Genomic DNA, 15,082 nt, shown 5'->3' with positions numbered 1-15,082 from the left:
AATTAGGGAAAAAAAATTAAACGGAGAGCAATTTTTACATGGCAAAAATGGGAAAAAAAATTCAAACATTTTTTTTTTTTTTTTGGGAAAGGAAAGAAATTCAAACATTTAACTGGCAAAAAAATTTAACGGGAAGAAAGCTTTATGTGGAAAAAATGAATAAAAAAAATTGAACATTTAACTGGGAAAAGAAAATTTATCGTAGGAATCTTTATGTGGCAAAAAAGGAAAAAAAAATAAATTGGGAAATTTGATTTAGTTATTTTGAAATCTCTGTTAATTATTTTTGTCACAAGTAAACTTAAGGATAGTACATAAATATACTAAGAAATATGCTAAGTATCGTATGTTAATATTTTATTATTTATTATATTATTATAATTTGGTTACTGATAAATGTATTTTTAAAATAGGGAAGTATAATTCAATATATATTAATTAAATATTAATATATGATATTTGTTATATATTTTAATATATTATTGTAATTTAGCTATAGATAAGTGAATTTTTAAATAAAAAAATATAATTCAATATATATTAATTAAATATTAATATATGATATTTGTTATATATTTTAATATATTATTATAATTTAGATAAGTGAATTTTTAAATAAAAAAATATAATTCAATATATATTAATTAAATATTAATATATGATATTTGTTACATATTTTAATATATTTATTTAGTATGTCTAATATTATTCCTTTTGTCATTTATCAAAATTTTAGTGGAAGGTCTCTGTAAAAATCAGTGATACCAACACCACATGATTTTTTATTATTTGATGGCCGTGGCACTGCTACTAATTCATTCTAGCATTTATTAGAGTCATCAACTTTTATGTGCCAAAGAATATTTATTTTGTAGCTCCAATTGCCATAAAATAATAAATTTTCTAATTTGAAAAATAATAACTGAAAAGTAAACAAAAGAAACAACAAAGGAAGTTATTGAAGATGTTTAGGGATGTCAACGGGGTGGGGCGGGCCGGTTTTTAAAATCCCGTCCCCATCCCCGTATGGGATTTTTCATCCCATCCCCGTAATTTTTTCCGTTTTTTTAGAAGCGGGGCGGGGACGGAGATTCCCCAATCGGTGGCGGTGCGGGGACGGTTTCCCCATTTGTTTTTTTTCATATAATTGATATAATTTTTTTTGATAAATTTATATTAAAAAAATTTCTTCTATAAGCAAAATATAAATAAAATGACCAAAAATATAATAAAAATACAATAAAAGATATCAAAATTCAAATTTATAATTTTAATAACATACATTCTCAAAAAATACAATATAATATAATCCAAATACATAAACATAAAATTTATAAAAATACACATGCACACATAATAAAGTTTTACTTCTCATTTCCTTAAGTCTCCATGAAAGAATGTTCCGTAAGAGTTAATTGCTACAAAAATAGACAAAAATATTAAATAATATCAAAAAATTTTAAACAATTTAATATAAACATTTTTTGTAATAAATAAATTCAATTTACCTCCTCATCAATTTCTATGTCACTCATAGTAGAAGAACAAGCTCCAACATACAGTGAAGAAGATGAAGCTAACAAAATTGAGATTAATTAGTTAACAATAAATACAAAAATTATTAAACACAAAAAAATATAAAATTTAATTTTTCATACCATTAATTTCAGCCCATAACCAATCGAATAAGTTTAATTTTAATTTTCAAAATATTAAAAAAAAAAGTAATATATACGGGCCGGGTTCGGGCCGGGGTCTTTAATACCCGGTCCCGGCCCATCCCCGCTTCGGGTCTAAGAGAGTAAGCCCAAGCCCGCCCCGTCACCCCGTTTTTGCGGGGAAAAACCGCCCCGTTAGGGGCGGTGCACCGCGGTTTCGGGGATGGGCGGGGCAAATTGACATCCCTAAAGATGTTAAATAAAATTAAGATATCTTGATTGAATAACTATTCTCTCTCTAGTATATATAATCAGGCTCCAATGAGAATATTAATTTAAGGATATTGTGCTGATGTATATCACATAAAATGTTGCTTGATCTACATTCATATATTTTTAAATTAGCATCTTTATTGAAGCTTGATCATATATATATATATATATGTGTGTGTGTGTATATTTAGATTATGCTAATTTATCAACTATTACAACACTATGTGCAAGTAATATTCAAAAACTTAATATCGATAGAAATATTAAGAATACAAAATATGAAAATATTCACGAAAATATTAAAAATTATTGAATATATATAAAAATTTATAAAAAATAATAAAAATTTATTTTAAAAAATAGAAATTTTTATTAAGACGTTTGGATTAGCTTATTCAATCAATTAGTTATAAAATTAATTATAAAAATTGCAAAAGTATTAAATGAAATTTATATTTTTCTTAGTCAATGATATGTATAAGTGTTAATGATTATAAATATATCATAATCAATAAAAAAAATGCAAAAAATATATATTTGATAAAAATATTTATTAATTAAGATATACAAAATAATTACTAGAATTATATTATATGTCATAAAATGTTATTTCAATACCATATAATTTTTTTAGATTGTTGAAAATTTTTGATATTTTCTTCATTTTCATTTTAAAATCCAAAATATGAAAAGTAATTATTAAAAGTTGTATTTCCTTGATAATTTTACATATAATTGTTAGTATGTCAATATATGGATCTTGTATGAAACATCTTTATCTATGTTAATAATCACTATATAATATTGGTTGACTGTATAAAAAATTTTTATTCATCAATGATTGAGTTGGAGATAGTATCTACCAATTATTAGTTGATGACATTTGATAAATGTTTTATCAATTCATTTAGCTACATTTACAAAAAATATATTTTTTATGCATCTTTATAACATTTATCTACTTCATAATATTTATAATATAATATTTATTATTTACTTCACAAGCATATTTATATTTTTATCTATATTATAATATGTATCAACTTTATAATATTTATAGACAGGTAGACAGTTAAACATCAATAATATTTATTAATTTTTTGATAAATTAATTTTACATAAATAAATTAAATAGAAATTTTCATAAAAGTTTTAAAAATTTTCATAAAAATTATAGATTTTTTAACAAAATTATAGATGGATTGATATGGATATTTGATGAAATTTTGATAAAAATTTTGTAAAAATATTAGTGAAAATTTTGAAAATTTTATCCATTTTCATTTGAAACTAAAATACCTATCCACCCTTTGAAAAATGGAAATTCTAGCAAAATTTATGTGAAAGTTTCATTTTTTAAAATTTATAAGTACGTACTCAACATCCTATGAGTACTTGGTGCAAAAACTTTTAAAACTCTTTTTCTATAATTTCTCTAGTTTTTTTGGTATTGTCATGTTGCCATTGATCTTTAAAGACCAGAGCTCAACCCAATTAAAAGTAATCGTTATAGAGATATAACCATTTTCTTTTTCTCGTTTGTTTGTTTTTCGTTTTTCTTTTCTAAAAACCAGAGCTCAACCCAATTAAATTACAAAAAATCCATGATTAATGCTTTGTGGTTCCCAACATACAAATAATACGAAACCAATCACAATACATATAAAAAGCCAGACGACTTGTCGTTGGGTTGCTGCAGTGCTGCAGTAATAATAAAGTTTGTGAATGCTTTATTCTATAGTGAATTCATAATACTGCCTAAAACAACATCAGAAAGTCCCTCTTCCACAAACAACATAATGTGTCTAAGAAAGGACTCCAAATATCAAAATGATGCCACTTCTGTCCGAAGAAAGAAGAGGCCAGAAGGACCATCATTTGGCAGCAAGGCTAACTTCACAGGACTCGCAGCGCCTTCTTCTACGGGCAAGATTCCGGCATTGAAGTTTATGTCGGTTTTAACATAGCCAGGGCAGACACAGTTGACTAGGAAGCTGGGATACTTGTTTGCCAAAATCCTTGTATAGGCATTCATGGCTGCTTTTGAGAGTCTATAGGCAGACATAAAAGTTGGCCATTTTTTGCCTTCTAGTGAACCCTCCTTGAAATCTTTTAGAAACTCGGCCAAAAGTTCATCTAATATCTCCTCTGTAAGGCTTTCAACATCACTAAATACTCCTTTTAACTCATCATTTTTTATGTGCTGGCCAAAACAACAAAAAATGAGAGGAAAATAAAACTAAATCAGCTCCTACACTTATCGTTCCAAATATATCTTCAATTTTATAGAGTATTTTGTACAACACTTTGTCCCCATGCATTTTTTACACAGTTTGCTCTAAAAACTACGAAAACTATGGCATTACCCCGTTGAACCATTATTTCCATGTCACATCGACCCAATCATACATTTTAGCAGATGAATTTGAGAAAATTAATTACACAAATATGAAGCAGTGCTACCAAAGAAAAAAATTTGTGAACTTCATGAGACAAAGTTGCATAGCAGGGACTAATGTGACAAATAAACAACAGTTCATGGGGGCAGTATTAACAGTTTCTATAGTTTGGTTAACAGTTTCTATAGTTTGGAATGCAAAGAGCAAAATGGATTAGTCCAGGGGATTAAAATGATGCGTACATTTAAAGAATTTATAATAGTACGATAACATTTAAATTGGGAAACCATTGAAAGGACTGGGAAACAGTAACATTTTAATAGATCATCTGCTTTATTCCCAACTCAAGGTTTAAAGTTCAAATCCAATTCATTCAAGCATAAGTAGGTTAATGGCATACTGATAATTTATTTAATAAATGCTAAGTAATTCTCATATATACCTGCAATTGGCCCATGGAAGAGGAAACATAAACAATTCTTGGAGAATCAGAAAACTGGAGGAGAGGAATAAGTGCTTCAGCTGTCCTTTTTGCACCATAATAATTTATTTGCAAGCATTCTTCTGCCAACTCATAAGTTTCAGTAATTGTTTTACTCCATTGAGCCTCCTGGATAGCAAGAGGATTATAGGTTATTACAGTATGGAGAATATACACATGTACAAAGGAATTTGACATACCTTTTTGATAAACTATCAAAGCCTTCCAATTTTCTTATCCGACCATGAATTGATGCTTATACTTGATTAAACGTATATTAAACTTAAACAGTTTTTGGGAGTTCTAATCCATTTTGATGTTATAAACCATCGGATGAATCTCATTTTATGGCGAGGCCATTAGTTATAACCCCAAACCTAAAATGCCTAGCATGGTATTCAATTTCCAAGAAACCATTCTCTTGGCCCAAAAAAGGAAAATAGAACTAAACAAAAAAATTCAGATTTTAAAAAATTTGATAGATTGTAATAGAATTTCATAGATTTCATCAAAATTTATCAGAATTCAACAAAATCTTTGAAATTAAGGTTGGATTTCATATTGACAATTTTCTTTGCAATTTCACTGTTAAAATATTTTCAAATCCATTAAAATCCATCATTTTATAAAATCTTTTAAAATCAATGATTTTTTGAATATCATTCAACTTTAAAAGAATTCTACAAAATTCTAATTCGAATATATTTCGATTTTAATGGATTTTTATAAAATCCATTAAAATCTGAATTGAATATCATTGAACTTGTATACACTCTTTTAAAATCTAAATCGAATACCTCCAAACTTTTAAACATTTTTAAAATCTTTCAAATTCTAAATTGAATACATCCTTTAAATTTGCAGCCTTCAAGTTACTAGCTCTTGATAGCAAACTTGAAAAAAAAAAAAAAAAATTTATGATGTTAATCACAAGTTTAAAGCATAAATCGATCGTCAAAAACTCACTCCAGCATTTTCTTTGGATAATGCTACAAATGCATCAACATCTACTTCCACTCCACCAACCCCTGCATTGCTCACCTGTTCAGAGTTCCACCAGCATTTCATCATTTTGTTTTATCATATTAACAAAAACATAGAAACTCAGAAGATATCATTTATCTAACAATAACGTGACAATAAGAGAACCATAGTTATGTTTCCAACCGCTGTCGTATTTGTAGCAATCACCATTACTGTTCAGAAACCAAATAGGTAAACTAGACAAGTTCAATGCATCATCTTGCTTGGAACTTTTAACATTTCAGAACTCTACACAGACTTAAAACAATTTTGCGACATAAACGACATGTAAAAGAGCAAGCCTACAGTTTTCAAAACTCCAAAAGATGTTAGTTTTATTATATCAGATTCTTGGAGTTCTAAAGTTGCATTAAGTGGGTTTATATCAGATATCACAGAGAACCCCAATACAGAGAAATGTTAGCCCTAGGATTAAAACTCTCAAACCAGAATGTTGCATAATTGAACAAGTAGCCTTTACATACCCAATAATAGACTCTAAATTACCAGTTCTGGGGTTTTTTTACACATTACAAACCAATCAAATTTGATTTTTTATTTTCTTTTTTCTTTCTCATAGATATTAAATGCAATGATAGAGTGCGAAGAACAGATAAAATCCAAGAAACAGAAAAGTCCAATGAAGGAAAAAAAAAAAAAAAAAACATATATACCAAGATATCAAGTTTCCCAAACTGGGTCTTGATGAAATGCGCCAGCGAAGCAATACTAGCAGGGTCAGTAACATCAAGCTGATGAAAAAGCACTTGACCAGAGAGGTCAAAATCTTTCAATTTCTCAACAGCTTCAAGACCCCTTTTTTCATTTCTGGCTGTTAATACCACAGTGATTCCATTGGAGGCCAACTGCTTCACAGTTTCCAATCCAATCCCCTTATTTGCCCCTGTTACTACTGCATACCTGAAGACCAACCATAAGTATATAATAACAAATTAACAACTAAAAGAAAAGCCGGAAAATCAAACAGGGGAAAATGAAATGTTAAAAGCAAACAACATGAAGCATTGGAGTAAGAAAGTAGAACCTCTGTTTTGAAACTTCCGACATTGATGATTGGGTTGTTTAAATCGTTTGAGGAACAAAAAGAATGTCTAGAGAGAGTTTGAGGTTTCCTTTCCTTAGCTTGCCAAGAGAAGTTTTATTTTGTTGTTGATGTTGGCATAAGCAAGAGACCAATAATAATTTAATCAAAATCTTTATTATTTATTTCTTCTGGTTTATTAACCGTCTCCGTAAGTGCAAACCAAACTTCATGCTTGCAGTACTCTTCGATTGTGACACTCAAATATCGTTTTCCTATTTTATAGATTTTTTTAAAATTTTTAAAAATCTACATTGAATATTTTAAAATTTTTATAGAGTTTTTAAAAATTTTATTAAATTTTTAAATTCATAAAAGATTTTAAAAATTTTAATTAAATAATATTAACTTTAAATTCCTAATTTGAAAAATAATAATGAAAGCTAAACAAAAGAAACAAACCAAATAAAAAAAATTAGAGCACATTCGGAATACAAAAGATTATTTAGTATAAAATAGAAATACCAATTCATCAAAATTAAAAAAAGAAAAATCAATAGTTATTCTTATTTATTTATTCAGTTATTATATTGAATATATTGAATTAGATTTCATATTTAATATTTATAAATAATTTTTCTTTAAAAAATAAAATTTGGTAATATTAATTAAAAGAGAAGTTTCATGATTATTTATGTATTTTTAACATGTAATAATCAATCCAAATTTAAATATATGTTAAATATAATAATTATATTTACCTTTAAAATGAAAGAATATAAATTTTGATTTTTTTAAAAGCAATGGTTAATCTTTGAAATAGGATAATATGTATTCCTATGTAATAGATTTTTTTTTTTTTGGATTGAAAATTTACCAGACAAAGAAACAGTTAAACATATATAGAATAGCTATTATATTCCTAATTGTATTTCATATACCAAATCTGCTTTTATTAAAAGTAACAAATTAAAATATTTATCAAATTTATTTAGTAAATGATGTGACTATTGATATAGTAATATTTAATTGATTTATTTTTATCTATATTTAAATTATATTAATATAACAACCAATAATATATCATCAAGTGTGGTTTTTTAAATGTTTTTGACAAATATTTTGGTGGAAAAAAAAAATAGTATGCAGTCTTGGGATCACCTTTCATTAAATTATTGATAACTAGCAAAACATAGCTAATTGAGATTTTAAAATAGCAAAATTAAATTTGAAAAAATAAAATGATTCTCTTCAAAAAAAAAATAATACTGTATTAGGGAAAAATATTAAATTGGGGGAAAATAAAATAGAAGAATCATATACAAAATTGGGAAAAGATTAATTTGATGTGGTAAGAATGGAAAAAATGTTTTTTTAAAAAAAAAAAACCAATTAGGGAAAAAATTTAAAAGGACAGCAATTTTTACATGGCAAAAATGGGACAAAATTCAAACATTTATTTTTTTCAAAAAGGAAAGAAATTCAAACAGTTAACTGGGAAAAACAAAATAGAAGAATCATATATTAAATTGGAAAAAAAATTATTTTGATGTGTTAAGAATGGAAAAAATTCAAAAAAAAAAAAAAAACTAAGGTTAGTAATATTTATGAATAATATTAGAGATATCAAGATATGTATCAAGTGTCAATTTAAAAAAAAAAAAAAAAAAGAAGATATATATCAAATGTCATATGTTAATGTTTGATTATCTTATATTTAATTACATTTATTACTTCAAAATTCACATTTTCATAATTATGTTATAATAATATATTAACTAATAAAATATTAATATGTGACGATCTAAATATCCACACTATATTCTGCATAAACTAATTTTTATTTTTGTTTTTACTATTTATACTAATCAGTTATACCTAATTTATCCCAAATAATTAAATACAAACACCACATTTGATTACCTTTAATTATCTTTTAAATTAAATCCATACATTACACTGCAGTTCTAATTCCCAAATCTCCTCCATCTTCAACAATTCTTATTAATATTTCTTTTTTTATGCAGTTTGAACAATAATTTTCACTGATCAACTTGTTCCTTTGTTCTCCACTGGTTAATTTCCTGCTTCTTCTTTTTCCTTTTTCTTTTTTTTTTCCGTCCAATTTTACTACAAAAACATCAATAAATTTAAGTGGGAGAAAGCTGTTTAACTAGTTTATGTGTTCTTCATCTTCAACGATCTCTTTTAGATTAGATCATCTACAAAATGTATTTATTTTTTTTCTCTTTTTTTTTCATTTTTTGTTTAAATTTATCATCTTCTTATTTTAATCCAGACGAATGTGCTTCCATCCAAATTATATAACTTATATATAACTGCATAATTTGGTATATTTAACCCGAACGAATTATATTCATCCTGGTTATATATACCAGATGGTTTCATTCCATTCAAATTACATAACATTTAAATATGACTAGGTAGTCCTATATACGTAATCTGAATAGATATAATTTTGTCCGAATTAATATATATCGGACAATTTCATGTATTTTGTTATTTCAATTTAGATTATATAACCTATATTTTTGTCAAATATAGATAACCTAAATGTGCTTAACTCGTCTAAGCTATATATACCAGATAATATTAGAAATCATTTAAATAATAATTTTCTTTTATATATAGAACTTGGACATGATCAAACCATTTGAGGTACATATATCAAATAACCTCAAAGTATATACGATGAAAAGAATGGATTGGAAAAACAGATAGAATGAAGATCAAACAAAAATAAGAAACTAGATTAAAAAAATTACATAAAATGCAAATAAACAATAAAAAAAAAAAGCTAAATAGTTATTTTTTAAGATTAAAGTGAACGATTTGCTAATTATTTTTGTCGATTTTTCCTTCTTGATTGGTACACTTCATTGTTTCCATATTTATGTTCCCACCCCAACACACACCCCCTTTCTAAAACTCTATTGTACTATATGCCACAATTTATTTTTATTCCATTTATGTACTTAGGGTATTTGTGATGTTTTAACCAAGGATATTTTTAAAATATTAAAAAGTAATTAAAAGTGCAGGTGAGTATCAAAATTTGTAGTGTAAATAAAATCATCCAAAAACTAAATTGGGGGAAAAAAATTAAATGCAAAGCAATTTTAACTTAGCGAAAATTGGAAACAAATTCACACTTTTTCTTTAAGGGAAAAATTCAAGCATTTAACTAAAAATAAATAAATGGAGAAAAAGTTTTACATGGAAAAAATAAAAACAAATATCAAACATTTAACTGGGGAAAAATTTTTAATCTTAGGAATTTTTATGTGGCAAAGACAAAGAGTAAAACATTAAACAGGGGAAAATTGATTTAGCTATTTTGAAATCCCAATCATCCATTTGTCACTTATCAAAATTTTAACAAAAGAACTTTGTATAAATAGATGATACAACCACATCTTCTTCTTCTTCTTCTTCTTTTTTATTTATTTATTATTTTTATTTTTTTTATGTTTCTATAACACTATTACAAAATCATTATATCGTTTACTTGACTCATCAACTTTATTTGCCAATTTTATGTGCCAATATACATGTCATTGTTTTAGTTTTTTTACTTATCTATGTTAGGCGATGTCATTTGCCAATATACATGTCATTATTTTAGCTTTTTTACTTATCTATGTTAGGCGATGTCATCTAGTTAAAATGCCAATGATAGCAAAATTAATATTTTGATTATATTAATTTGTCAACTAATATAATTTTACGACGTCAAGTAATCTTCAAAATTTGATATACATATTGATGGAGGAACAACAGCAACATAGTTCGGCAACATAGCTCGGCAACTCGGCAGCAACATAGTTCAGCAGCTCGGCAATATAGCTCGGCAGCTCGGCAACTCCGCAGCAACATAGCTCGGCAGCAACACAGTAACTAAGCAACAACACTATTTTGATCTTTCTAGAAGAATTGTTTAAAATGCACTATTTTCATTTTAGGTTTATATATGTAATAGTTTGCCACCTTTCGGGTAGACAATTTTTTTTTTTTATCTTCTCCAACATATGAAATAGCTTGGTGACCAAACTAAGTTTCCAGCAGCTTCCTTTGCTGGTTGTTTGTGAATGGTAAATTCATTTTTCTTGTTTAATTGAAAGCTCCTACATCAAATTGGTATCAGAGCTCCGAGATCGCCGGGAAATATGCCATGGCTAATTCTGAAGAAGGAAGTAGTCGGACCACCTGTGAAGACCAAAATACCAAAGCTGTATTGACAGCAATACGGGGTGTTGAATAGCAGATCGAAAATCTGACGAAGGTAATTCAACAAACCTTGCTTCAACATTCAACACCGCCATCCATGACTCCACCCATCGCTGGATCTAGGGATAGAGAGTTAGCTCGTCACCCTCCAGTGGCTCACCAAACTCCAACCACACAACACCCACCACTGCGACCAGAATTTCCCTTAGTCACAAATCTGCCACCACCACCTCACTCTCCAGCAAATTATCATCATTTTCAGTTGCCTCTACAAAATGTTGACTTCGATGATGATATTGAAGCCACTCTTTTTGACAATCCTCGCCGACGACCTAGAGACTTCCTTCCAAACCACCATTTCGGTCATCCAGGACCACCACAACCACCCAGGTACAATTTGAACCGAGAAACAGATTATAAAATTAAAATTGATCAACCAACGTTTGATGGGCAAGTTAAAATAGAAAGTTTCTTGGATTGGATCCACAATGTTGAGTCCTTCTTGGATTACATGAATATCTCAAAGACACAATAGGTCAAATTGGTGGCTTATAAGCTCAAGGGAGGTGCCTCTGCTTGGTGGGAGCAATTACAAGCTAATTGAAGGAAAGAAGGGAAGGAACCCATTAGATCTTGGCATAGGATGAAACAACTCTTGAAGGCTCGTTTCTTACCTAAGGACTATGATCAAATACTTTATGAGCAACATCATAGTTGTCAACAAGGCACTAGAACAGTGAATGAATATACAACAGAGTTCTTTCGGCTTAGCTCATGCAATAATTTACAGGAAACAAAGAGGCAGCAAGTAGCTAGGTACATACATGGTCTTCAAAAGCCAATTAAAGAAAAGCTATATCTAAGCCCAATTGCCAACCTCAATTCTGCTGTTAATTTGGCCAACTGAGTAGAGAAACAAATGACAGTGCCAGACTCAGCTACCAAACCCCCACACAACTGAAAACCAGTTTCTGACTTCTACACTGATAAGCCCAAGCAGTACCACCCTCATCCTAAGGTGTCAAATTCTACCAATCCCATTTTTAAACAACACCAAGATTATAATGCCAAAGTTGCAGGGAAGGCACCTATGACTCCAACATACAATACCCATCCCGTCAAGCCTTCCAATTACCCAACGACCAACCCATATGCTAGACCATATCCCATTAAGTGCTTCAAATGCAATCAGGTGGGGCATCGGTCAAGTGAATGTCCTCTAAAGAAACTTATGCACATGCATGAAGAAGTGGATGATTATGGGGGTGAAGATGAACATGACAGGGCTGAATTGATTGAGGTCATTGAAAAAGTTAGTGGGACAGATATTGATGGGGATCCAATTGTATGCATTTTACAGAAAATTCTCTACTTAGCCGAAAGGTACACTCCTACTCAAACACACACTCTTTTTAAAACTAAATGTGCCATAAATGGCAAGATATGTGAGGTTATAATAGATGGGGGAATCATCGAAAATGTTGTTTCTAAGGCTTTGGTTGCTGTTTTGAACCTACCTACTAAACCACATCCAGAGCCATACAAAATTAGATGGGTCAAGCAAGATTCAGACATTAAGGTTCAAGAAATGTGCAATTTGACTTTCTCCATTGGAAACAACTACATAGACACCATACATTGTGATGTGATTAAGATGGATGCTTGTCACTTGCTGTTGAGAAGACCATGGTTGTTCGATAGAGATGTACAACATAATGGGAGGAAAAATACTTACTCTTTTATTTGGCATAATAAAAAGATTATTCTCTTGCCACCTTCTTCCCAAGCTGAGAATTCTACAAAGAAACACAACGCCAAACAACCATCCAACCACCCTTCCCGAGACCACATCCTCACTGCTGGTGTTGACCATTTTCCAAGCCACATCAACCACACCACTCCAATCCTAGCCCTCATCCTCAAAGATATCTAGACTCCCAATACCAACCTGGTTCCTCCGGCTGTTCAAGCTCTCTTAACAGAGTATAGTGATTTATCTCCTGATGAATTACCAAATGAGCTGCCACCTTTAAGAGATATTCAACATAATATTGATCTCATACTTGGAGTTGGATTACCAAATCTGTCACACTACCGTATGAATCCTAAAAAGCATGCTATTCTTCAAGAAATTGTGGATGATCTGCTAACTAAGAACTTGATCAGGCCTAGCTTTAGTCCATGAGCTATTCCAACCCTTTTGGTCCCAAAGAAAGACAAAACATGGTGGATGTGTGTGGATAGCCGAGCAATCAATAAAATTAATATCAAATACAGGTTTCCCATCCCATGGTTGGAAGATATGTTAGATAAGCTTAAGGTCTCCACAATTTTCCCTCGTCTTAACCTCAAAAGTGGCTACGATCAAGTAAGGATACGTGCGGGGGATGAATGGAAGACAACCTTCAGAACTAAGGAAGGCTTATATGAATGGCAGGTCATGCCATTTGGTCTTTGTAATGCCCCAAGCACTTTCATGCGCCTCATGAATCAAGTCCTAAAGCCTTTCATTGGTCATTTTGTGGTCGTCTACTTTGACGATATCCTAATCTATAGCTGCTCCGAGGAAGATCATTTGTCTCAGCTGAAGCAAGTTTTCCAAACACTTAGAGATAACAAGCTGTACCTTAGTATACAAAAATGTGAATTCTTCATTGATAAACTCCTCTTTTTGGGTTTCATTATAAGTAAAGAAGGCATACACACCGATCCAAAGAAGTTTCAAGCTATTCTTGATTGGCCTTAACCCCAAAATGTCACTGAACTTCGCAACTTCCATGGCCTTGCTACTTTCTGTAGGAGGTTCATCCGAAATTTTAGTGACATAGCAGCTCCTCTAACAGCTAGCCTCAATAAGAATGACTTTCGATGGGAGCAGCCCCAGCAAGACAGTTTCAATTTGCTAAAAAAGAAGCTCACTAATGCTCCTGTTTTGGCACTCCCAAACTTTAATAAAATCTTTGAAGTTGAGACCGATGCATCTAAAGTGGGTATTGGAGCTGTCCTAACTCAAGAGGGACACCCACTTGAATTCTTTAGTGAGAAGCTTTGCCCTGCCAGACAAAAATGGTCCACTTATGAGCAAGAATTGTATGCTGTCATTAGAGCTTTTGATCACTGGGAACATTACCTGATTCAAAAAGACTTTATTTTACATAGTGATCACCATCCCTTTAAGTATCTCAACTTCCAAAAGAAGCTCAATGATTTACATGCCCATTGGCTTGAACTTCTTCAAAAATTCCACTATCCTTTTCACCATAAAGCAGGTCATCGAAACATAGTTGCTGATGCTCTTATTTGTAAATATACCTTGCTCATTGTTCTTAAGTTCAATTTGGAAGATTTTGCTCATCTCAAAGACTTGTATGCAAGAGATGAAGATTTCTCTTTCATCTAGGAATAGTATCAATTACACAATGCCATGGAGGATTACCACATCACCGAGCGATTTCTGTTTAAGGGAGACCAACTTTGCATTCGCCGAACTTCTCTGCGTGATTTCATCATACATGACCTTCATTTAGGCGATCTAGGTGCCCATGCCGGTCGTGACAAAACAATTGCAGCTGCCACTCACCGTTTCTTTTGGCCAAAGATGAAAGGTCAAATTGCCTCCTATGTTGCCCGTTGCCCTATGTGTCAAATTACCAAAGGCCAATCTCAAGATACAGGTCTGTACACCCCTTTGCTAGCCCCTGCCACCATCTGGGAAGACCTCTCCATGGATTTTGTTCTAGGCCTTCCAATGATGGTCCGCCGTGTTGACTCCATTTTTGTTGTGGTTGACCGTTTCTTCAAGATGGCTCATTTTCTTCCTTGCAAGAAAGCGTTTGATGCAAGTTACGTTGCCCACTTGTTCTTTCGTGAAATAGTCCGTCTGCATGGCATTCCAAAATCAATAACATTTGATCATGATGTTAAATTTGTTAGCTATTTCTGGAGGGTTCTCTGGAAG

The 15,082-nt window shown here is 30.4% G+C and overlaps 1 protein-coding gene and 1 long non-coding RNA gene across 2 annotated transcripts; both read right to left on the bottom strand.

Moving 5' to 3' along the window:
* Positions 1–1,235: 1,235 nt before the first annotated feature.
* LOC132803344 (uncharacterized) lies at positions 1,236–1,903 on the bottom strand. The gene is made up of 2 exons (XR_009638494.1): positions 1,509–1,903; positions 1,236–1,418 (listed from the first exon to the last, which is right to left on the bottom strand). It is a non-coding gene; the product is annotated as an uncharacterized LOC132803344 (long non-coding RNA).
* Positions 1,904–3,568: 1,665 nt separating this feature from the next.
* Positions 3,569–7,037, bottom strand: LOC132803234 ((+)-neomenthol dehydrogenase-like). Its single transcript, XM_060815630.1, has 5 exons — positions 6,880–7,037; positions 6,509–6,755; positions 5,778–5,852; positions 4,773–4,940; positions 3,569–4,134 (listed from the first exon to the last, which is right to left on the bottom strand). Exons 1-5 carry the CDS (start codon positions 6,900–6,902, stop codon positions 3,757–3,759), a joined length of 891 nt encoding a protein of 296 aa, XP_060671613.1. The 5' UTR covers positions 6,903–7,037; the 3' UTR covers positions 3,569–3,756.
* Positions 7,038–15,082: the final 8,045 nt, after the last annotated feature.

The sequence above is a fragment of the Ziziphus jujuba genome, chromosome 3 (genome assembly GCF_031755915.1).
Source record: "Ziziphus jujuba cultivar Dongzao chromosome 3, ASM3175591v1".
Lineage (NCBI taxonomy): Eukaryota > Viridiplantae > Streptophyta > Magnoliopsida > Rosales > Rhamnaceae > Ziziphus > Ziziphus jujuba.
Note: the sequence above shows the minus strand (reverse complement) of the source record. Positions and strands in the feature narration are given on the sequence as shown.